Here is a 22,859-nt window from a genome sequence, read left to right as displayed (position 1 = left end):
ACAACGCCTAAACAAAAGGCCAACATGTGCAGAGCTCACTTAAACTCTCTGGGTTTAACAACTGCCCTCTCTTACAACTGCATAGTACAGATGCACTTCTGAACTGGCATGCTTCCCAGCTCCCTGTATTGAACAGAACAAGGTTCTCTAATACAATGCTGCGAGAAAACATGAGAATCGAGGTAAGACAGAAAAGCTCCTGACTCGCTCAGGACCGCAATGAAGTCTTCGAGTGAGCCTTCACTTGGGTCTGTGTGGTCTATACTATCTGGGAAATCTGTGTGTCTAGGGGTTCAGTCCCGATGGAGAGGGCTCAGGTCTTACATTTCTGGGATTAGACGGAGGGGAAAGAGGAATAGTTTTGGCAGGAGGTGCAGACATGGAAACTAAGAGAAGGGCTGGGGAGACTCTGGGCAGCTGAGAAGGACTTAGGTTTGAAACTGTGAGATGGATAATGCAGTAGATATGAAGAGTGGGGCGTGGGGAAAGATGCAGGTGCAGGGATTCAAAACAGCCAGCTGGGATATGCTCAGGGGTTGCGTTATGTGTGGAAAGAGATGGGAGGTTCAGCTGAGGGCTTGGGAGAGGGCTGCATGGATCGTATGGGTACTGGCTGGAACTGATGAACTAAAAAAAGGAATGAACCAGAACTACATTCTTTAAATGCAGGTCTTCCGCTTTGGTTCTAATATATTTTCACAGTGTAATGGCTCTTGAGCATCTTCCCTTCTGGGTCCCATCTTGGACCACTTTCTCTAGGCTAGTCCAACACTGCACTAAAACTGTGCTACTCTGATAGGGCAGGTGTCATTAACAGGTTTGGTTATACTAAAGTTTAGAGAATGCAAATGAGAAGAACCAGAGCAATTCTGGCATGGAACCAAAATCTGCCCCTCATCTGGATGGTCGTGGTTTTCCAAGTTACCCATAGGGTCTTTGGGTGGGAGGTGCTAACTGGGCCTGACACGCTACTTGGGCCATGTGAACTAACTAAAGAGGGAGCAGGTCGAGCTCTGCTTTGATTTCATCTTAAGTCAACATTACAGCTTGACAAATGGAAGGATGGTGGCTTAGATACCTGGACACATTGGGCAGCAACTTCCTTCCACGTTGATGGGCTCAACACAGGGCAGAGGGGGGCAGCTGACGGTCGAGCAGAGGGTCTGGCCCTGCAGGCAGTAGCAGTGGGTGCAGCTGTCAAGGTCCCACCGCTCCTCGTCGGCATAGGCCTTCCCACTGAAGTGGCACACCACCTTCTTTGGAATTGTGTCTTCTAGTGAAAAGAACAGCACATGGTGGAGTCGCTGATGTGACAATGCACACGATCTTATTACACGTGAGAGATCAAGGGAATAGCTTTGTATAATCACAGTATGCCTTAGGATTTCTGGAATTCGGTGAAACTTTTGTTTCCCTAGTCTTTCATTTTCTTAGGAGGACCCTCAGGGCTCTCATCTTGTGGCCACTGAGGCCAGCACAAGGTGGTCACTACAACAACTGGCAGGGAATGGTACCCGTTAGATAAGTGTCCTTAGACTGTCATCTAGAAAGAGATAAAGAGACTGATAAAAAGTCCAGCTGAGTTTATTTACAGAGATGGATTCAAGAAGTTCCTGTTTTGTAAACAATACAGGGGAATGGTAAGGAGTGATAATGGCAACATCACAGGGAACTAGCAGGTTTCCTCTGCAACCCCTGAGTGGGAGCTGGCACCGAGATAACCACTTCCTTCATTTTCCAGGGATGCCGCGTAGATTTCTCTCATCTACAAGGGCATTTCTACTTTAAAAACAGCTTCATTTCATTGCAATCCGTTTTTTCCCCCCAGAAAACTGTGGTTTTTGAGGAAAAAAAAGAGCTATTTGTCTATACAGTATATACAGGGATTTGCAGTTCAAATATTCTGCTCCTTCTTCCCATTGTTGCTTGTCACACTCATTTCCTCCCTCTTCCAACCTTCTCCTTGAAGGTTCCTTTCTCTGGGACTCACCGCCTTTTTCTGGTGTACCTGAACTTACTGACTCCCTAGTGGCCACATTTCACACGCAGAAATTTCCCTCTAGCACACAAGAATGTGGTTCAGAGTGAGGCCCCAAGAACCAGCAGATCCAGCAGCAAAGCAGAGATGGGGCAAATCGAAACCCGGTGGCGGGGGTGTGAGCGCGAGACTGATAACTAGATGACACCTACTGATCCAGGGACATTTTATGTTCAGATTCTAAAAGCAGCGCCACTCACCATTTGTCACTTAAGCAAGAAAAACTACAAAGGCATCTAGAAGGAAAGTTCCTTATGAAGGCAGTCGTCGCCAGGGCCCAGGGTTCTTCCTGGAAAGCATCTGGGAAGCTCTTGAAGGGTCAGAGTTCATTGAATAGACACAAGAAACAGAACCCAGCACATCTCAGGGCACGATGAGAAGCCCATAATGGCATCAGGAGCCATTTTCTCTGAGCAGCCCCAAGCTTTGCAGCGAGTGCTCTAAGGCAGCTGGAAGTGGCTCTCTCTGAAGACACAGTCTGTGCTTCAGACTGAGCTTTTCTAGAGGAAGGTCACAGAGAGAAATGCTCACAGATCTGTGGTCTCTATGTTTTCTTCTTACCAATTACAATTGTCCCTTGGTACCTTTGGGAGACTGGTTCTAGGACCCCCATGGATACCAAAATCCAAAGACACTCATGTCCCAAGTCCCTTATACAAAATAGTGTAGTATTTGTATATACCTACTCACATCCCCCCACATACTTTAGGCCATCTCTACTCAAGCATATGCACCTTTATAAATGGCACTAATAATGGCCTAATATTGTAAAATTTTTACTCCATAGATACAAATCTCAATCCACTGGCGAGTGTTAGAAGCAAGCCCAAGGAAGAAACTGAGATTGAGTGTTAAGTGCCTCATCTCTTATGGTCTCAACAACTTCTATCATTTTTCTCATTACTGCTGGCTACAGTTCAACAAGGGACATTAAGTCAAGTAATCATGGAAAGTTCTAGTTGTAATTAGAAATCCATTTTTCAGTCTATTAAAAAATGCACTTCCCGATGTTTGTAGAGGCTGCACAGAAATCTTCTGGCACACTAATTATTGGGCTAAAAACTCATTTGGAGACTTTCAAAAGAAACTCATGACAGAAGTTCTTGATAATATGGAATCCTTAAAGGAGGCAACTTCACTAAGGTATCCAAAATGCACATGTCAAATTGGCTGAACAAAATCATCCAATGAGCCTAATTTAAGTAGTACTCTGACCTCCAGCCAACACATGGCATTGAGGACATTAGTTTTGGCCATCAAATTTAGAGTCTATTTTGCTGAGAATTCTTTATGAAAGGAAGCAATGTTTCATTAAGCAGTATCACTCATTGTATTTTATATGAACCTTGGTCCATACAATGCAGTATCACTGAATAAAATTTGAGTAACAGTATTACTGTACAAAGAAATCAGACGGGAGGTGAAACTTCTCATCCCATCTTGTCCATAACTCTTCTGACTTAAGGTCAAGCAGTGGTCTATACTGTCTATATTACTATTATTACTATTTTCCTTCCTTCCTCCCTTCCTCCCTCCCTCCCTCCTTCCCTTCTCCCTCCCTTCTTCTTCCCTCCCTCCTTCATTCCCTCCTCCTCCCTCCCTCCTTCCTTTTCTCCTTCTTTCCTTCCTTGTTCCTCCTTCCTTTCCCCTCCATCCTTCCTTACTTTTCTCCTTCCTTCCCCACCCTCATCTCCTTTCCCCGTTTCTCCCTTCCTTCCCGCTCCCTCCTTCCTTCCTTCCCCCTCCTTCCTTCTTCCCTCCTTTCCCCTCCCTCCTTCCTTTCCCCTCTCTTCTTCCCCCTCCCTCACCTATCTACATTCCTTCCTTCTCCCTCCATCCTTTCTTCTCTCCTTTTCACCCTCCCTCTCTCCATCCTTCCTTCTCTCCTTTTCACCCTCCCTCCCTCCCTCCCTTCCCTCCTGTCTTCCTTCCTTCCCCCTCGCCCCTTCCTTCCCTCTCTCCTTTGTTCCTTCTTTCCTTCCTTCCCTTCCTCTCCCCCCCACACACATGAGAATAATGATGGGAAGAACTTAGACTGAGCCTGGACCTAAAGCACCTGGCCATGACGTGTGGTGTTTTCCGAATGATACTGACCTATGTAGAATAATTTCAATTGATGTATCAAAACCACAGAAGAAATATCAAAGATCAAATGCTGAGCTACAGCATAATACAGAGTTTATGTAAATACTCATTCAGTAACTGTATGAGATCACTGTCTAAAAGAATATTTATAAAATGATATATGAGAAAGAACAATCACTCTGAATGCCTTGGAGGCAATGGGAAAACCAGTAACTTTTTTCTTTTTCTCAAGAGACAGGGTCTCACTCTGTTGCCCAGGCTGGAGTGTAGTGGTGCAATCATAGCTCTTTGAACTTCTGGGCTCAAGTGATCCTCCTGCTTTAGCCTCCTGAGTAGTTAGGACTACTGGTATGCACCACTATGCCTGGATAATTTTTAGGGTTTTTTTTTTTTTTTTTTTTTTTTTTTTTGTGGAGATGGAGTCTCACTGTGTTGCCCAGGCTGGTCTTGAACTCCTGGCCGCAAGCCATCTACCTGCCTTAGTCTCCCAAAGTGCTGAAATTACAGGCACGAGCCACCACACCTTGCTCAGTATCCTCATTTCTTTTCCTAGATACACTGTCTCCTTCAATGAAACGCAGAGACCCATTTGCGAAAACGCCATAGGGAAGTTTTGGAAGCTACCAGGTTTAAAGCGAGACGTGGTGGCTATTCCATGCAATTCAAGGTTCTATAAATTAAATTAAGAGTCACTGTAGTCTTTTGGGGGAAACAGCATAATCTAATTGAGACTACATATAAATGTATTTTAAGCACTCAGCCTGAAGAGGGATGTAGAAATAAAAGACTGGGAACATCCAACTAAAAATAACCAAAACAGTTTATGTTTGGCTATCAGGGTTGTGCCATTTAACTCTAAAGGCTACATTTATTACTCCAACTGGTTTGCTTATTCTGACAATTAAGTTTTGTTCTTTGATACCTAATAACAATCGTAACTTCCACTTACTGAATGCCCACTACGTGCCAGGCCCTGTGCTAAGCATGTTACCTATGTCAATGCCATTTGATCTCCATTGCCCAGTGGGACAGGGTATTGTTTCAATTCCACAGAAAAATGAGGCACAAGATTAAGTCACTTGTCCAAGATGCACAGCTAGGAAGCAGCAGGGCGAGGAGGGGAGCCACAGCGGGTCTGGCTCCACAGTCCACCAGCACTTCTGTCTGTCAGGTGCCAAGCTGGATAACCCATGGAAAGGCCACCTGCCCGGACAAGGATCAATCAGTGCCACACAAACAAGCTGTTACTGCTCACTGACTCTTGAAAACGGGGACTCGAATTGATCTTTGTCTTCAAAGATACCAAGTGCCATCAAGAAATGGAGATAATGAAGTGGGTTATTTAGGTAATTCAGGATTCCTGGTCCTCCTTAGGAAATCGCTGTTGAACACTTCTCTCTCCCCTCACAATCTCTCCCTCCCACTCTCTCAAAGAGGATTAGAGGAGAATGTTCCAAGGAAAACATGAGGTACGACACTAACATAATAAAGTTTATTTTTAAAACAAACAAATCAGGGGTTATATATCCAAATAAACATGACCCCCTTCTAAGGAGCCCTGGTAGGCTGTAAACGTGTTCCAATGGTACTGCCGCTGCTGCACACAGCTTTGGAATTTTCCTCTTGCCATGGCATCCAGGGCCCATTATGAAACGTGCAAAGAAGATGGTTACTATTTCACAGTCACACCTTGGTTTAGATCAGCTTTGCTACTTATTTTCCTCAGCTCTGGCCTCTATCTTATATGTCAGATTCAGCTTGAAATGACTTTTGGCCTCTTTCAGAAACAAAGTCACTATAAGAGAATAAAGATTTACTTCTGCCATCAACTATGTCAGGGACCTGGAGCCCTTCGCTGGCTGCAGCGGGTCTTTCATGGGGTTGCTTACCTCATGGGATGCCCAGACAAACATCTTTTCTTTTGGGACTCAAATATGAGCAACATTATCTTCCATCACATATGATTACAATAAAAATATGCAATGTCTTTCAGCGGTAGAGTCTGGAAAATTCAGTGTGGGTTCCCCGCTGCCTATTTTCCCTCAATTCTGGTTGGTATCACAAGGGGAGGAAGAAGCGGCATGGCCTTGAAATGTTAATTCCTTTCCAGTTAACTTCTTCAACTGTTTAAAACTTCATTATCTTACCTCTATTCAAGATAAGAAAAGAAGCCTTAACAGGCTGTTAAAGCTGGACTTTGTTTTACTCTTGAGCTATTTTAATTATGCCATAAAACTAATGAACAGCTATGGAAAATCTAGAACTATGTTATTTTCTTCCTCTGCAAAGATCCAATTTAGTGTTCCAGGAGTCACCAAGGTGGAGGCACAGCCCTTACTCTGAAACTGACCATGATGTGGGATATACATGAGCCTCTGGAAGAAGGAAAAAAAAAAAAAAAGCATCTCCAGATTCTTCCCCCTCCCCCTCTTTCCTCTGTGGAAGGATATAAAAACCAAAATGGACTCTATGTTATAGCTGGATTTCTTGATTTCTGCCTAGGAGGCAACTTCTTACATAGATACTTCAATTTCTAAATCTGGTGGTCATGAAGTCAGAGTCTTGGTGTGGGAGTAACTTCCTGGGAGGAAGTCAGGCTGCTTTAGAAATTGCATCAGTTCTTTCAAATCTCCTGCGTACTATTTAGAGTCCTGAAAAGTAATTTACTCTGGGATCCTGGTGGCCAAGAAGCTAAATGCAGCTCTTAATCTCAGAATAAGTCTCACTGCAAAACAAGCCAACACAGGACTATAACGGGGGCATTTGTTCTTTCCACACATTGAGATGAAGACCCTCTGAGTGTCACCCTAAGTGTTGGGGATGCCGACGTGAACAAGGCATTCAAAGCCTTGGTCCTCAGGAGATGCTCCTGCACCCACAGGGTCTTGTCAGCTTTGTGGGAGTCCATATCCAAATGGATGAGCCCAGTGTCTGGAAAAGACGCACAGACAGCTGGTCCTGCTAAGAGATTTCAGTTTGGGTTCTTAAGTTTGAGGTTTGAGGGATTTACAGAAAACTTTAGTGAAGTCATTTAGGCAGGCATACAAAGGGGGCCATGTATACTATGGGTAACATAAGATTTAGAAAAGGGAGTGGCAGAAAAGGCAGCCACGTACTACCAATGACATAGCTGACCTGGGCAAGAATAGGGGAAGTACTTCTAAAATGTTAGTTTATACCTGTAACAATGCATTACAGCCCTCTCTAAGCCACAAAGGAATAAAATACCACTTCCATTTCACTTTCTAACAAGACACTGAAATCCCTGGCTTGTCATGTGCTTTTCACTTCTGTATTGTCAGTCACATGCTGGGCACCAACTCCACACTTGGAGAATAAATGGAATGTGAACACCTCCTGTTTGAGAAACTGGCTTCACTTGTTTTTTTAAAAAGCATAAAGAAGAGACTTAAAACACATGAAAATTGTAATGATGCAGGAATCTGAGAAAATAATGTACAGGCCACTAAGAACTCCTAGACAGAAGATGATGACTGATTTTCAATACGTTGACTCACCAGGCCTTTACAGACTGTACAAGAATGAAAAGATGGAACTCAACTGAAGTCTTGCTAAAAACAGATGCAGGGTGCCTAGACAATTTCAATGAGGCAGAGATCTAATACATAGTAATTCTGTCAGGAAATGATTAAAGAATTCTGGTTAAAAATGCAACACATGCTTACTGATTTAATTAAATCTTTGAGTATTTACTTTATAACTTTTAGCTTCCAATAAAAAAATCTGATCTTAATCCATCTTTGTTTAAAAAAAAAATTACGTAAATGCTGTCATGTCAGCTGACTCCTACCTCTCCATACTGCCTCAACCTTAACTGCTGTGAAAGCAGATTTGGCCACAGCTTTAAGGCTTTTCTTAGAATTCCATTTTTGTTTTATTTTATTTCATTTATTTCTTAGGATAGGAAGTGCAAGTGTATTTATAAAGGTTAAAAGAGCCTATCAGATTTCTTCAACATACTAGAAAGAAAGAGGTGATTGCTCAGGCTTCTAAGTCCTAGTTCTACAAAAAGAAATCTCACCAAATTAGTAAACACAGTCACTTTTGGCTGAGAACCAGTGCATGCAAAGAGGACACAATTTTTCAGTAATAGGGCTTACCACCCCTTGTGTTAGCATTTGTTATGGGTTGATTAAGCAGTTCATGGATAGTAGTTGAAGGAAACATTTTATTTTCAACTTTAAATGTGGTCTCATGTCATGGTAGGGCCTACAGTCCAAGATGCGTCTACAGGTACCTGGACATTATTCACAGGTATCATTTTGGATATGTAAAAATGTCATGTTAAAAGGCAGGCAGAAACAACTAAAGATCAAGGTGGCCCAAATACGGAGGAAGAAATACAACTTCTTTTAGGGCTTAAAAGAAGCAATCTACGTAAAAGTTGGGGTATACCATCTTGTTAAGAAAACCTTAACGTAGAAGCCATTGGACCTTCCAGACTGGCCAGTTTCTGCACCTACAAAAGATGTTTTATCTGGTCACAGTCCAAGCCCTGTTAAGAAGACTCTGCCAGCAGCCTCCAGAGGGTGGGCCCTCTGTGATAGGGGTCTTCCCCCATATCCTTGACCACTACAGGGTACAAAATCAGGTTTGGCCTCCTGGACCGAAACAAGAGAAAGGCAGAAGCTGTTGGATCTCTCTGGAAATAGCAGTGCAGCCTCCCTTCCGTGTAGCAGAGCTCTTTAAATTCAGAATGTGGGGCTGGAGCACACCTCAAGACTACGCGGCTTAGGGGTTTTCCCTAAGTTAACCAGAACAACTTGAATTTCTGTTTACACAGCCGGAGGCCTGGAAAGGATACCGAAGTGAGAAGAGGAAGCTGCTTGCGGAAGAAGCAAGATCAGTTGCTTCCCAGGGCATAGGGTGAGACCCAAACAAACCGAAATCAAACATTGCTTATTTTTGTTGTGATAACTTTAGACCAGTTCCAAAGTTAGCGTGGTGCACGACAACCAGAATGTTTTCATTCTTACACTCTCTAAACAATACACAGACAATCATCCTGTTTCCCCTTCTTTTAAATCACACCTCTCATCTTTCGTTTCAATCTTTTTAGCACTAACTGTGACAACCTGGGCCTCCGTGTAGGGCCACGGCAACTGACGGCTCTGAAGAATGTGCAAGAGGTATACGTCTCCTCCCTATGAGGGTGTGCCCTGATGATCAATGCCACGTACTCTGTTCCCAGGAATCACAGTGGATCATGCACAGTAAGTTCAGACTCTTCAAATGGGACTAGCCTCTCAACATAAACAAAAATAAATGAGCCCTATTTTCTCACTTCTGATAATGTCTAGAGGTATGAAAGAACAGTGCGGTTTGTGGGCAAGGCACTGTCACAACACAGCTGAGCTACAGAAAGCACACTGTTTCTACCTGGGTTGCAATGGAGTGACCAAAGGGGCATGGGCTTTTTAAGATGAGAGTAGGCAGGATGAGGTACACTGCCGAAGCATTATCTAAGATATTCTTGGCCTTCAAAAGCTCATCACTGAGATGTTATATCCAGGCATTTCTCTTGTAGAAAGCCAGCTGCTACATTTAACAGTGAGATACTAGAATTGATTTGATAACGTTACTCAGATCAGCTGCAATCTGTGTTACAAGAGCAGCAATTCTACTGAATCTATCTACACTTAAATTGTGTTTACTGTTTATAAAGTATTTTTGCACATGGACGTTATGTCATTTAATTTTCTTGGCACTTTTGTGAGGCACAGGACAATATTATTACTGCCATCTTACAGATGAGGAAACTGAACTAGGGTTACATCAGATCACCAAGACATAAAGCTAGAATGTGACAGAGCTGTGATTATAATGCTCTGGTTCCAAGGGAAGTTCTCTTTCCAATGTGCAGAAGCTTTTAATTTTAAGAAAATACATTGGAGAAGCAGCAGTGAAAAATGTTCCAATGAAGGTGGGCAGTATTGTATCATTATGGTTTCAAAATGCATAACATTAAGTTTCATGGGTTGTATAGCTTAAAGATGCCTGAATTAAATATTTACTATATTTGACTCTTGGGCTGAATTAAATACACAATGATCAACAGATGTTCCAAAGAGATGCTATATATCTCTTACGATACCAGTTTAGCAGAGTTACGTTTAAACAAACAGAATCTAAGCAAAAGGAATAATGTATAATAGATTGACTTGATATAAGGTATAGACATTTCCCTACTAAGGTTAAAGATTATTTAATCATTTGCTAGTTGAAGATCACTATGGAGAAGAGTACTATACAGTGACAGTATTACAGCCAATTGAGAAGAAATACAGGTACAACACAAGCTAGGCCAGCTCCATGTGAAAGTCCCACTTCAAATATTAGTAAATACATAAATATAAGAATAGACAACTTCTAATCATACAGAGGTATTAATACAACCTGTTAGAAATTTTTCGTGTACCATCTACCTATAATAGAACTCATTTTCACAGATCCTTAAAGATATATGACACTTAAAAACACTTCAATGATACTAGATGATTAGAAGGCATGTAATCAGAACATTTCAACTTAGTTCACATGGAAGTTATGAGCCACATATATACTTGTATTTATTTTATATAATGTACAAATAAGTAAATATATATTTATATTATATATAACACACACAAACTATCATCCCAAATTTCTGAAGTGAGAAAGATACACTGACTCAATAATTTCTAATAATTTCTAGCCAACAAATGACTTTAAAAATCTGACCTTGAAATATCTTCTAAAATAATACAGTTACAAACAAATACTTGCCAAGTCATAATTTTCAAAACAATGTTCTACCTACTAACACTTAAGACTTGGCCAACACACGAGCTATTTATTCAACATCAGTCCTGATCACCTAGAGTGGGCTAATTGGGGGACATACCTGAGCATCTTGATTTCCAAAGCCAACAGGTATGATGCAGCAGTGAAGTGGGCCTGAAAATCCTGGAAATTAACTTAAGCTAGACTTTATCATCAAAGTCGTACTCTTTCTTTGTAATATCTGACCAGGAATGACTGACCCCTGGACACAGGGAGGTTCTACTGAAAGACTCATGGCTCCCCCTCCAGAAGCTGCCAGAGTCTGGTACTCAGTATGGGCAGAAGCATCACCAACATGAACATCAGAGCAAGGGTGATGTGGTCAGGGCTCATATGGGGATATGAATATTCCCACAGGCACATGAGTGGTGTGGTGTAAGGGCTGCTAATGTACTTGTCTGCTATCCTCCTTGAAGTCATGAAATAAAGACTTCATTGAAGCACTGAAATAATTTTTGCTCTAGCAAGGTTTGAGAAAGGCATATAACATGTAATCAGTGAAATGGCCACGGGATGCTTTAGAAACCAGTACACTCGCCGGGCGCGGAGGCTCAAGTCTGTAATCCCAGCACTTTGGGAGGCCAAGACGGGTGGATCACAAGGTCAGGAGATCGAGACCATCCTGGCCTACACGGTGAAACCCCGTCTCTACTAAAAAATACAAAAAACTAGCCGGGCGAGGAGGCAGGCGCCTGTAGTCCCAGCTACTCGGGAGGCTGAGGCAGGAGAATGGCGTGAACCCGGGAGGCAGAGCTTGCAGTGAACTGAGATCCGGCCATGCACTCCAGCCTGGGCAACAGAGCGAGACTCCGTCTCAAAAAAAAAAAAAAAAAAAAAAAAAAAAAAAGAAACCAGTACACTCTTGCATGGCTAAGCATGTCCTAACAGAGGCATCTGCTGTTTACAAGGAACCACATATCAAATGTCTTTTCACCCATTAGAATTCCCTCAGACCTTTTATCTCCACCTGATTCATACTTGTCAACTTTTGATTCTTGTTCTTCATCCTTTAAGCCTTCATTATAGTCAGCTTATGAGAATAAAATCTAAGTTTGAATGTATTTACATAGAAAGCCAAAGTACAAAACAATTAGGGAATCAGAAGATGTTCCATTAAAATGAATGGGTAATTACTACTTAGTTTCTTTCTAGCAGAAGAATGAATTCCCTAATGATGGGTATTATAAGAAACTAGACAAAGCTGTTCACTTTTCAGAATTAATCATCAATCCTATTAATTATGTCTATATTACATATCCTATTAAATTAGCACACATAATATGAGGCCTTCACACATCAAAAGAGAAGCATTATCATTGCACATTAGTGAGTTGATAATTTAACAAAAGGAACACAAATACTTGTAGTCAGAAAACTACTTTTGGTAGAATCACCACTTTTCATTTTTCTTACAGTAGGAACAAAGGATACTTCACATGCAAACTTTTTTTTTGCTCACTAATAAAAGAGGTCCCTTAATTGTGAGTTTGAGGTTTTTAGAGATCTGTATTTGACTCATTAGGGAGAACATTCATCCACAGAAGAGCCTTACAGCCAAGGTGAGGTCAGCACTGTAGGCTGGGGTGAGATAGTCTGTACATTCTAACAGCGAGATACACAAGATCCTAAGAATAGATGATTATCTGGGTTAAAACTGAGAAAGCCTAAAACAGGAAACAACGCAAGCACTGGTCTTTGGTGCCCACTGGACAAACAACTGGGTGCTTTAAGACACGCCGCCTGACCATGTTTACATGTTTTTCCTTTGCTCAGTGATCTCTGGATGGTGATAAAGGCTCTGCCAATGAAACACAGCTGGCAACTGCCTTTGGGTGGCTTGTGCTGGCCAGGCTTGGCACCCTTATATAGGGACCCTTATATAGAGGTCCTGGAAGTCAGGACCTCTTAGTTGATAAGAGAACAAGCCCAAATGCAAACTGGAGAGTCAGACAGGAAATCCCTATATCATAGTCGTGAACTTGACTTCGTAGGTTTAGACATAGCAGGGATAGAAGAGAAAGGATGAACGCCTATCTAACAAGGCTACTTGTAAAGTAAATATGATGCAGACAGAAGAGAGCTTAATGACTATTTCAATAACACAACACCACATATAAATTATTAAGATGAACGAGTGAATAAGGCACACGGTTATAGTTCATTAAACGTTAAGTCTCCCCAACATGGTCCCCTGAAGGTAAGTCATAGGTATGATAAAATTACACATGCATCAGTTTGGGAGGGGGAGGGGAGTTGTGGAGATAGATAGATCAGAATCACAATGTCCACTATACCACTATGAGCTCATATGAACTACAATTTAGCAAAAGTGCTGCACTCCAACTTAAAATCAAAATCACAAATTTGAGCCAAACTGGTCCTTTTTTTCCTACACCAATGAAGAATGTATAATCTAAATGATGCAGGAATTGGAATAGAAAGTAGGAAGGCAAAAAATAAAAAATAAAAAAAGACTAAAGAATATTATGATTTGAAAGTTTCTATTCATAATTTTGAATTTTCTCTTCATACATTTGAATTTATATTGGTTTTGTGAGAGATGATTATCTATCATATGAAAACAAATTTACTAGTTGAATAATTTACTAATTACGAATTTACCAATTAAGTAGCAAAACACAACAATAAATTTACACAAAACAATCTGAGAATTTTCAACACGTGAGAGATCTGCTGTTAGGTTTTTCCTCTGAAGGTAACATGGAATTCTCAGACCTCCAGGTCCCTGGTTTCCCAAGTATGACACAAGTATCCCTGATTGACTTGTGAACCATTTCCTTTAGTATGGAAGTTTTACTGCACTTGTACCTCTGAACTTAAAAAGCTAAAAGAAAAAAGTTTAGATATATAACTATGGGGATATTGGCTATATTTCCCCCTTACCCAGCCTTAAATAGTAGCCTAGTTGTAGCTTTCATTTAGATCTCACCAAATGTAGTGCCATTTTGTTGCATGAATTTTGATCAGCTCTTTGAAAAGTAAGTAGCACTAAATTGGATATATGCCTTGATACATTTTTGGCTCTACTTAGAAGCTAGAAAGCTTACGGGCAGCACAGAGAAGCTGGTGTTAAAATGCAGGGCTACCACAAACATATCCAGTTTGCTTGGGACACTCCTGATCTATGACTATTGTCCCATCAGAATTATTAACAGCCCCCTTTTCACTCTCAAAAGCACCATGGTTTGAAGAATAAATTATATGGATGGTAACTATTAAAAGAGGGTCTAGCTTTTAAAACAGACACTTTTATTACTCTTTGGCCATCTAGCTTTTAAAACAGAACTTCTATTACTCTTTGACCATTACAGTAAGAAAATCTGTGTAAAATTCCTAAGAACAGCTATTTCCATCTCATATACCAACAAGCAGAGTAAAAGACTCAGAGCGGCCCTGTCTAGTGGCCAGAGGTTCCAAGACAAGGACAGGGAGATGTCCTCATGAGCTTGAGTTACGGCCACCATTCCTCAGCTTATCTATGGGAAATGCCACAAAACTCTGTAGCCAGATCTCCTTTATTCCCCATCTATCACTCCAGATATATGCAATGACTTGTGTTTAGAAAACATGCAAAATCGCCAACAATAAATGTACAATATGTGTGATTAGTACAGACTGTAAAATTTTTCATTTGCTACTCTGATTATAGGTTCACTATCTGATTGAAACATGTCACCGTCTTTCATTTGACTTTGAGCTTTACTGGATACAAAAGCATTAAAAGAAAGTGAAAGCCTAGGGAACAGGGGCTGTCCTTGATAGAACTGCCAGCTGTCTCACCTTTTGGGCCTCAGAACAGCATCTGGCTTATGTCCATAGGACTAGTTTTGGCCCAAATGTTAGGTGCTAATATACATAGATTCTCTGCTCACAAAGATGCATCACCACCATGGGTCACAAGAAGGAGAGGGCTCTAGAGTTACTCAGGCCTCACTCTGCGTGCCTAGCCATTGACAGGGACAACCACGTGGCTGAAACAGAATCCATTAAGTGCCAGAAGACAGGAACAACGGGGAGATTAAATTAATATGTCATATTTAGTTGATCTCAAGGCAGCAGCAAGCTTTATAAACTAAGTGGACTCTAATATGAGACATGGTGTTTCTATCTGGGAAAAAACACCACTGTCCTCATCTCTACTAAAATACAAAAATTAGCTAGGCGAGGTGGCAGGCACCTGTAATCCCAGCTACTAGGGAGGCTGAGGCAGGAGAATTGCTTGAACCCAGGAGGCGGAGGTTGCAGCCAGCTGAGATTGAGCCACTGCACTCCAGCCTGGGTGACAGAGTGAGACTCTGTCTATAAAAAAACAAAACAAAATAAAAAAAACAAAACACTGTAAAAAATAGGCTGGAGAAAGAGTTCTGAAATTGAAAACCCTGAACTGGCAAAGGAGCCCGATAGAACACGACAGTGCTATAACGTTATGACATTCTCAGAGAACATTTCTTTATTCTTCTTCTTCTTCTTTTTTTTTTTTTTTGAGATGGAGTCTTGCTCTGTCACCCAGGCTGGAGTGCAGTGGTGCAATCTTGGCTCACTGTAACCTCCGCCTCCCGTGTTCAAGTGATTCTCCTGCCTCAGCCTCTGGAGTAGCTGGGATTACAGGTGTGTGCCACCACACCCAGCTAATTGTTGTATTTTTGGTAGAGATGGGGCCTCACCATTTTGGCCAGGCTAGTCTTGAACTCCTGACCTCAAGTGATCCACCCACCTTGGCCTCCCAAAGTGCTGGGATAACAGGCGTGAGCCACCGCGCCTGGCCTCATTTCTTTATTCTTAAGGCACCTCCTCTTGGGAGTACATCTTCCATACCTCTCTTCTGCTCAGTGTTGCTACACTGAGTCTGTGTGACATGTCAAGCAGGAAAAAAAAACAGTTGAAAGATGTTTTTTTCTTGGTCTTACCTATGCAGTAGGGACAACACTGGCCTTTTCTCAAGACAGGTCTTTCGCAGGATACGGAAGGGCAGGACTCAGAGAAACAGCTAATTACGCTATCGATGCAAATGCAGCTGGTACAAACGTCAGGCTTCCAGGACTCAGCTGCCAGGAATATATCCCCTTCATCATTTTTGCAGTAATTAGGTACGCTGTTATTCCGGGATAAGGAAGGCCGAAAAGGTTGATCTGGAAAAATGAACATATAGGTCAGCAAAGATGCTGCTGTTGGCCAGCAACTATGCAACATAGTGTGTTTCACAGCACACCCAGTCATGATGGCTTTGGGTGCCTCCTTGAATAAACGACACAGTAACAAATCAGAAAGGCTGATTCAGGAAGGGTCTTCAATTTTTAAAAATAACAAAGATCAAAAAAGAAGTGTCACAGTTATTCTGTTAGTTGCTTACACAACATCCACTCTTTCTTCATTAGCTTAATGCAATCCTGGTTTTCTTTGGGGTAGTCCCAGGACTTCGATTACAATGCATGTAAGTAAATGGGACAATCCTGTTCCCTGCTTTCCTAGGCTCCCTTGAAATGGGGGTGGCCCCATCATCTAGCTGTAGCTAATGGGACGTAATGGCTAACAAGGGGATTTCAGGGAAAGCTTTCACTTTCTTCAAAGAAGGGTAGATATGTTCTGCCATCATCCTTCCACATTCTTCCTGCCTTGATAGGAGTGTGTTGATCACGGCTGTGACACCCCTATCAGAAGAGAAAGGCCTTGACCCCAATGAGGCACTGAATCAATGCTGATAAACATCTGCCTCCAAATGTCTTGTCATATATGTAAAATAAACCTCTATTTACTTAAAATTTGTAGCTGGGTTTTTTCTTACTTGCGGCCACATGCAGTTTTGACCAATCAATATTCAGACAAATTTTCACTGTACCAGACTACCAAAACCCACCTATGTGCAACATTCCAATGCTCAGGAATTCACATTAATGGCTGAAAGATAAGAAATCTCAATCACTCATAAGGATGCAACCACAGAGAAATCATGTGCAAATCATCTGTTTCTTTGCTATTTAAAGACTGAGACCTGAAAGTCCCCAGATCTATTTACAACTTGCAACAGAAAATGTCACCAGAAAATCCAGATATCACTTTGGGCATTGGTTTCCACTAAAATCAATGAAAACTAACTTCAGGCAGCAATATGACTGAGATATCAGAAAGGAAAATGTAAGTGGGTGTGGTTTCTAGTTTAGAAATGTCATAATCCCACTGATAAGAGAGCACTTCCAATCAACTTCACCACTCAAGAGTCTAGACACAGCCACGACAGCCCTACCTAGCAAACCTCTAAGAGGGCCACATTTTCTCAATGCGTCCACAATCGAAAGAGTTGTCTGTTCTTCCCAGAACCAACTTCATGAACTCTTATTTTTAGCCAAGAACCAGAAACAACTGAGACATGTAGTTAGCACATGATCCAGAAGCTCTACGTGTCACTTTTTCCTTCTATCCACCTCATGAATATACCCTACAGCCAGTAAGTAGGATGTGACCAGAAGGGCCTTTTTGAGGACCAAGGCAGTTACTTCATTGTGGACCTTCTCCGAAAGACAGAGAAGCCAGCATAATGGGATCGGCCCATACCCTCTCCTTTAAACTGGGTAACCGTATCTCCTATGACTAGTCCCAAAGGCAGCAGGCATAAGTTGAAGAACAGCCATTTGTTCCATGGCTCCATATGTACTCCAGGTCCAATTTCAGATATGATTCCACAGATCCCATCCACATAGGTTAGAGATGGCAAGACAGGATGACTTTCTCAATGACCTTTTTGTGGTTACCTATGTCTAGGGATAATTTCTTCCTCAGAGACTGACCAGTGCTAACTTCTGCTTTGGCTAGAAATAAGGACAATACCCTCTTGTTCACAATAGGCCTTGCAAATCTCCGTGAGGTTTTTGTGACTTACGTTAACTTAGCTCATGCAAGCATTTCCAACCTTGTGTCTAAAAACTGAAAAGAGGAAGCAGGAACAGCAGTGAGGAAGCTATGGAATGACAGTGAAGTGAATAGCCTGGAATCTGCAGGGCTCTCACCGAGGCCTGGAAAGAACCCAGAGGGCATCAGCATATGCTGGCAGTGATGGCATGAGCGCTGGAGCTGAGGCAGTCTGCAGGTTTCCTTCCACCAGGCAGGAGGTTCCTGATCAAACCCTGATCGACACTGTTTTTTGGAATCTTACCCATAGCATCTCCCTTCTTTGGGCCTCTTTTCTCATTTTTCCTGCTCTAGGCCCCCTTCTTTACACTTCTGTTTCCAAATGTTTACTCCTTTATTTGATCTTTACCAGTGTTTTCACTGGTGTTCCTTTATTCTTTTTATTTTCTACCTCCCTCTCCCTTCTCTGCCATGCTTTTTTCCAACTCTAAAAATAAAGGAAAGAAAATTTTGAACATTATGGAAAGAAACAAGTGCTATTTTACTCTCTCCCTTTTGTATGCTAGTGAAATAAGCTTCACTTGCAGTGATGTGCAGTCTTTCCTCATTTCCTTACCAGACCTTGCTTTAAACCAGGCCAGAGAAGAAGGAAAGCTGAAGAGAGGAAATGACAGGGCATCCCACAGATGGAAGCAGCATGAGGGATACGACCCTTCGTAAGCTGTTATCACACTGTGGAGCTATGCCTTTTGGGCCATTTTAGAATGCAAGTGTCCTAAGATTAGAGATGGTATTTTTCTATATGTGTAATATGCCGCTTATCAATGCCACTGTTGAGAACTACTGTGATGGGAAGAAATTGATAATTTGAGTTTTAAAGCTTTTTATTTTTTTGTATCTCAAGACAACTGTGAATGAGAAAGTCCAGAAACATCCATTAGTTATAGGTAAAGAAAAAAATCCAGGCCTAAGTTAATGAATGAGAAGTCAAAGCCAGGCACGTGAGGGGCTGCCTGTTCTTTGGAAAGATGGAAAGGGATGTAGGAATACCACCGCCTTGCTTGGCTAGAACCCCTGGGCCTCTGCACATGCCACCCACATTAGCATACTCAGAGGTTCCATCTCCACGTAGCTCTCCTTCTCTGTACGGGTTGAAACTCTGAGTTCAGTAAGGTGTCCCATCAATGAATTTGGGCCAGTGGTCCTGGAGGCATTTCCTCCCCCAGTGCCACTCCCTTAGTCAACCCCTAAGTTCATCACTCAGATCCTAACACAAACAGCACTAGGGGTATTTGCTGCTTTAGTTTCCCGGATTGCCTATGTTCTTGAATCCTCCCTCTCAAGGCACACCTCTTACTTTATCATTATTGACTTAATGTGGAATATTGGATTGCTTGGCTCTTTTTTTGGCGATTGCTCCAGGACAGGAGTCATGTCTGTTTTCGTTAACCTTGGAATCCCCATAGCTCAATTCAGGCATTCTATAAATATTTGTAAATTCAATAGCTAAATGGATATAAATCCATTATCACCAAGGAAAAGACCACTCTAAGGGGTTTCTACCAAGGGGATGTAAATACCAAAGTCATTGCTATATATTAACAAAAAACATTAGTAAGGTTTGAATCTGAGTAAATTGTGATGACAATATAGTCAGAAATGATAGGTCATGCATATCCTAAAAATGTAACACATATGAACTATTTCTTATACTAGAAAAGATGTAGTGCTAATTAAGCTTCTCAGATTAACAATTCTGTACTAAAACGATAATACTTGGGCTGCCATGCATGATGACAACAGCCAGTAATGTGGCTATCCCTATAAGTTCATCTATCAATTCCAAAAATGCCATCAACATATACCTATAAAAAATTTAGACACTGATGATGCTGCACATAATAATGGAACAACAGATTCTGGCAAGCTGACCAGATAATCCAATGTAAAAAAAGTAATAAAATACAAGGGTTTATGTTTTGCTGAGCAGAAATGCTCTATGAATATATGTTTAGAAAGTAAATGGTTATTAAGTTGAAATATGGGAAGAATAAGCAACAACAAGAAAACTAGTTGTTCTGTCAACTTGGTAATTTCATATTTAAATATCTTTTGAAAAAGTCACATCTACTGTTAATTAAAAGTACTACTAAAGTTATATAAAACCAGTAACTTTTGATCAACATCTTGACAAATTTCCTTCTAATAAGTTTCATGGCCATACATTTACCTGCTAAGGTCAGATAATCTGAGAAATAAAAAGTAGAAAATAATAGAACTCCTTATACATGTGCAGTGCTACTTACTTAATGCTTTTTGGTATTAACTTACTAATCATCCCAAGTTTGAGAGTGTGGCATTATGCATATATCAAGGTCTCTTCACCACCCTTATATTTTTCAAAGAATTTTATTTACATTATTTATCAATAACTATTCTTCACATTTGTTACACAAAGATGACTTTTCACATTAACAAAATCATTTGGTTAATTTGGTGCGGTGGAACTATCTCTACTTAGGTATATTCCTTGAGTTTGAGATGTAGGGTTAAGGAAATAAATGGCAAGATAAACAGTCTCCTTTTTTGTTTCACAGTTAGGTATGAGGCACACTGACTGCATAAATAGGTGGCTGGTAAAGAGAATACATGCAGGAAGCAGGCTGATAGGTGTTCCTGATGCGATACCCGGTTTGGCACACTCCTACATGGGGGTCACCCTGACCTGTGGGTCCCACAGAATGACAACACCCAGAGCTGCATCCTTCCCCACCAAGCATATACGAGGCATGACGTTGCTTACCTGTACACTGGGGGCAGCAGGAATCCTGGGTGCGTGAGGGGTTCTGGCAGAGCAGCGGTGGGCACACCTCTGTCTCACACAGCACCCGTCCGCTGTGACAGGTGCACTGAGTACAGGAGTCAATGTTCCACGTTTCTCCTTCCACAAAGTATTCTCCTCCAGGGGCGTGGCAAATGGAGGGAGTGCTGAGCTCTGGCTTCTGCACCACAAAGTCATCTGGGGAATGACACAAAATCAGAACACAAGACATTATTCATCTGCAATCTTTCCAACTCTTGAAAGCCTGGTGCTGTTTGCTTTAAGGGATAAAAAAGATGAACTCTGAAGAGCATCTCACTCTATTCTTAACAAGAGAATAGTGAAGAAAATATTCCATGCATGGAAACAGAAGACAATGGCAAAAGAGCTAATATTAGGATGTGAGGTTCGAGTGGTTTGAGTCCATCAACAGTAATAAGAGAATTCAATAAGATCATTAAATTACAGGCAGGGGACTTCCTCTCTAGAGATGAGAACAGGGGCCTCTTCAGGCATTTTTGTGAATGTGCAGGATTGTCTCGAATTCAGATCTCTCATTTACGGAATACTTGCTATGGTTCAGTTATTTCCATGCTAAGCACTTTACATGTGTTATTTCATTTATTCCTTACAGTCACCTTATTTTACGCATCCAGAAACTGAGAGCTCAGGGAGAGACAAGGGAAACTGCAACCCAAGTCTATGGTTGTTTGGATCATGGATATGTATCCAGATTAAATAAAACCAAATGATCGATGTCCTATCTGCTTTATTATTTCTGGGATCCTGAGTACTTTTATGCTTGGAAATACATCCTGCTGTCAAGCAGGCCACACCCCAATCTAAACCAGCGGCCAGCAAACTGAGCAGGAATGCTCCCGTAGAATTAAGTCTGAAAACCCTCACCTGAGACTAAACATGTGTTTGGCAACATCATCATCAAGAGAGGTAAATGCTGGAAGGCTGGTGATAACTATCATTTCCTGCCCCAGAGGAGAGGTAGTTTTGGTCTCTTGGAGAGATGACACTGATAGAGAGGGAATTTAATGTTGAAAATGTCTGAAGAGGGGCTGGGAGTTGCCCTGAAGTTTTTCTGGGGAAATGAGAAGTATGAAGACATTAACCATAGTCACGTAATCCAAATACAACAAGCACTTCCAGAAGGTGTTGACAGTGTTGAATCCCGCCAAGAAATAGTCTGGAGACATCATGGCTAGCTCATGCTTGGAGCTCGGTGGAAGTCACGCCCCATTACGGGTCCATATATGCAGAGATGCTCAGAGCTGAAATCTCCTTAAGAGTGAATTGGGGCTATGACTTTCAAAGTGGTGGTTAGCATGAGAGTCAACAATACTAATGAAATTAAGTGATGTGAGCTGATTTCCAGTTAAGGGGGTAAAAAGTTCTAATACAGCTTCGTCTCAAGGGAATTACTAAAAAGGCTGGAACTTAGACCCAGGGACTATCACAGAAAACTGATATTCATCAATCCATGCTTACATTCACAAGCAACTGTAACCAACTTTCCAGTATAAGAACAACAGAGAGGAAGTTGATTACAGTGAAAACTGTGCTGAACAATATGGTAAATGTGCATTTGTGGTTTACAGAGAAACAAAAGTCCCAAAGAGTATCAACACATGAATATAGCAAAAGCCTCCCTTACTGCTTTCAAAAAGGGCTTAGAGAGGACTGACAATTACTGCCTTGTTAAATGCTGACATGTACGGAAGTGGTCAGAGGAAATCTGATGTGTGTGTTTGTAGGTATGCTTTCTTGCTCACCTTTTTGCCACATGATGTGCCTCAAGGCAAAACACAAGAGGGGCCAGAGACATGGAGACAAAAGATAAACTCAAAGGTAGAGAGTATGGAAGACAGAAAATCTCAGAGACGATATCATTTAGTAAATATTCATTAGAAGAGTTCAGGAGATGCTCCTGTATCCCAGGAAGAAAAACAGCTGATCTTGGAATGAAGAGGGGAGAAAAATATTCTTTAAAGTAGGAGTCTGTGAATGCAACAGCTCTGGAGTCTCTACTCAGAAGGAGCCTTATATGGCAACATGCTAAAGGTTTGTGAAAAAAATTTACCTCTACACATCCATATACATAAATGTGTTTTTATACACGTATATCCAGATGTTGACACACCCACAATAAGGTATTAACAACAACTTCACGTGTGCTTACGTAAAGAACTTTCCACG

General features: G+C 41.5%; 1 protein-coding gene across 4 annotated transcripts in view; it reads right to left on the bottom strand.

The window, feature by feature from the left end:
• The window catches only part of CRIM1 (cysteine rich transmembrane BMP regulator 1), a 199,270-nt gene that overhangs the window by 12,526 nt on the left and 163,885 nt on the right, over nucleotides 1-22,859 (bottom strand). For 3 of the 4 annotated variants that reach the window (XM_009183986.4, XM_003908494.5, XM_009183984.4), the window contains 3 exons: nucleotides 20,634-20,849; nucleotides 15,895-16,116; nucleotides 1,079-1,273 (listed from right to left, as the gene is read on the bottom strand). In XM_009183986.4, coding sequence (XP_009182250.1) covers nucleotides 1,079-1,273; nucleotides 15,895-16,116; nucleotides 20,634-20,849 — 633 coding nt within the window. The remainder of the gene's footprint in view (nucleotides 1-1,078; nucleotides 1,274-15,894; nucleotides 16,117-20,633; nucleotides 20,850-22,859) is intronic. The other variant, XM_009183985.4, reaches the window with a different exon arrangement.

Source organism: Papio anubis, chromosome 14 (assembly GCF_008728515.1).
Source record: "Papio anubis isolate 15944 chromosome 14, Panubis1.0, whole genome shotgun sequence".
Lineage (NCBI taxonomy): Eukaryota > Metazoa > Chordata > Mammalia > Primates > Cercopithecidae > Papio > Papio anubis.
This window is presented reverse-complemented; position numbering and strand designations above follow the sequence as displayed.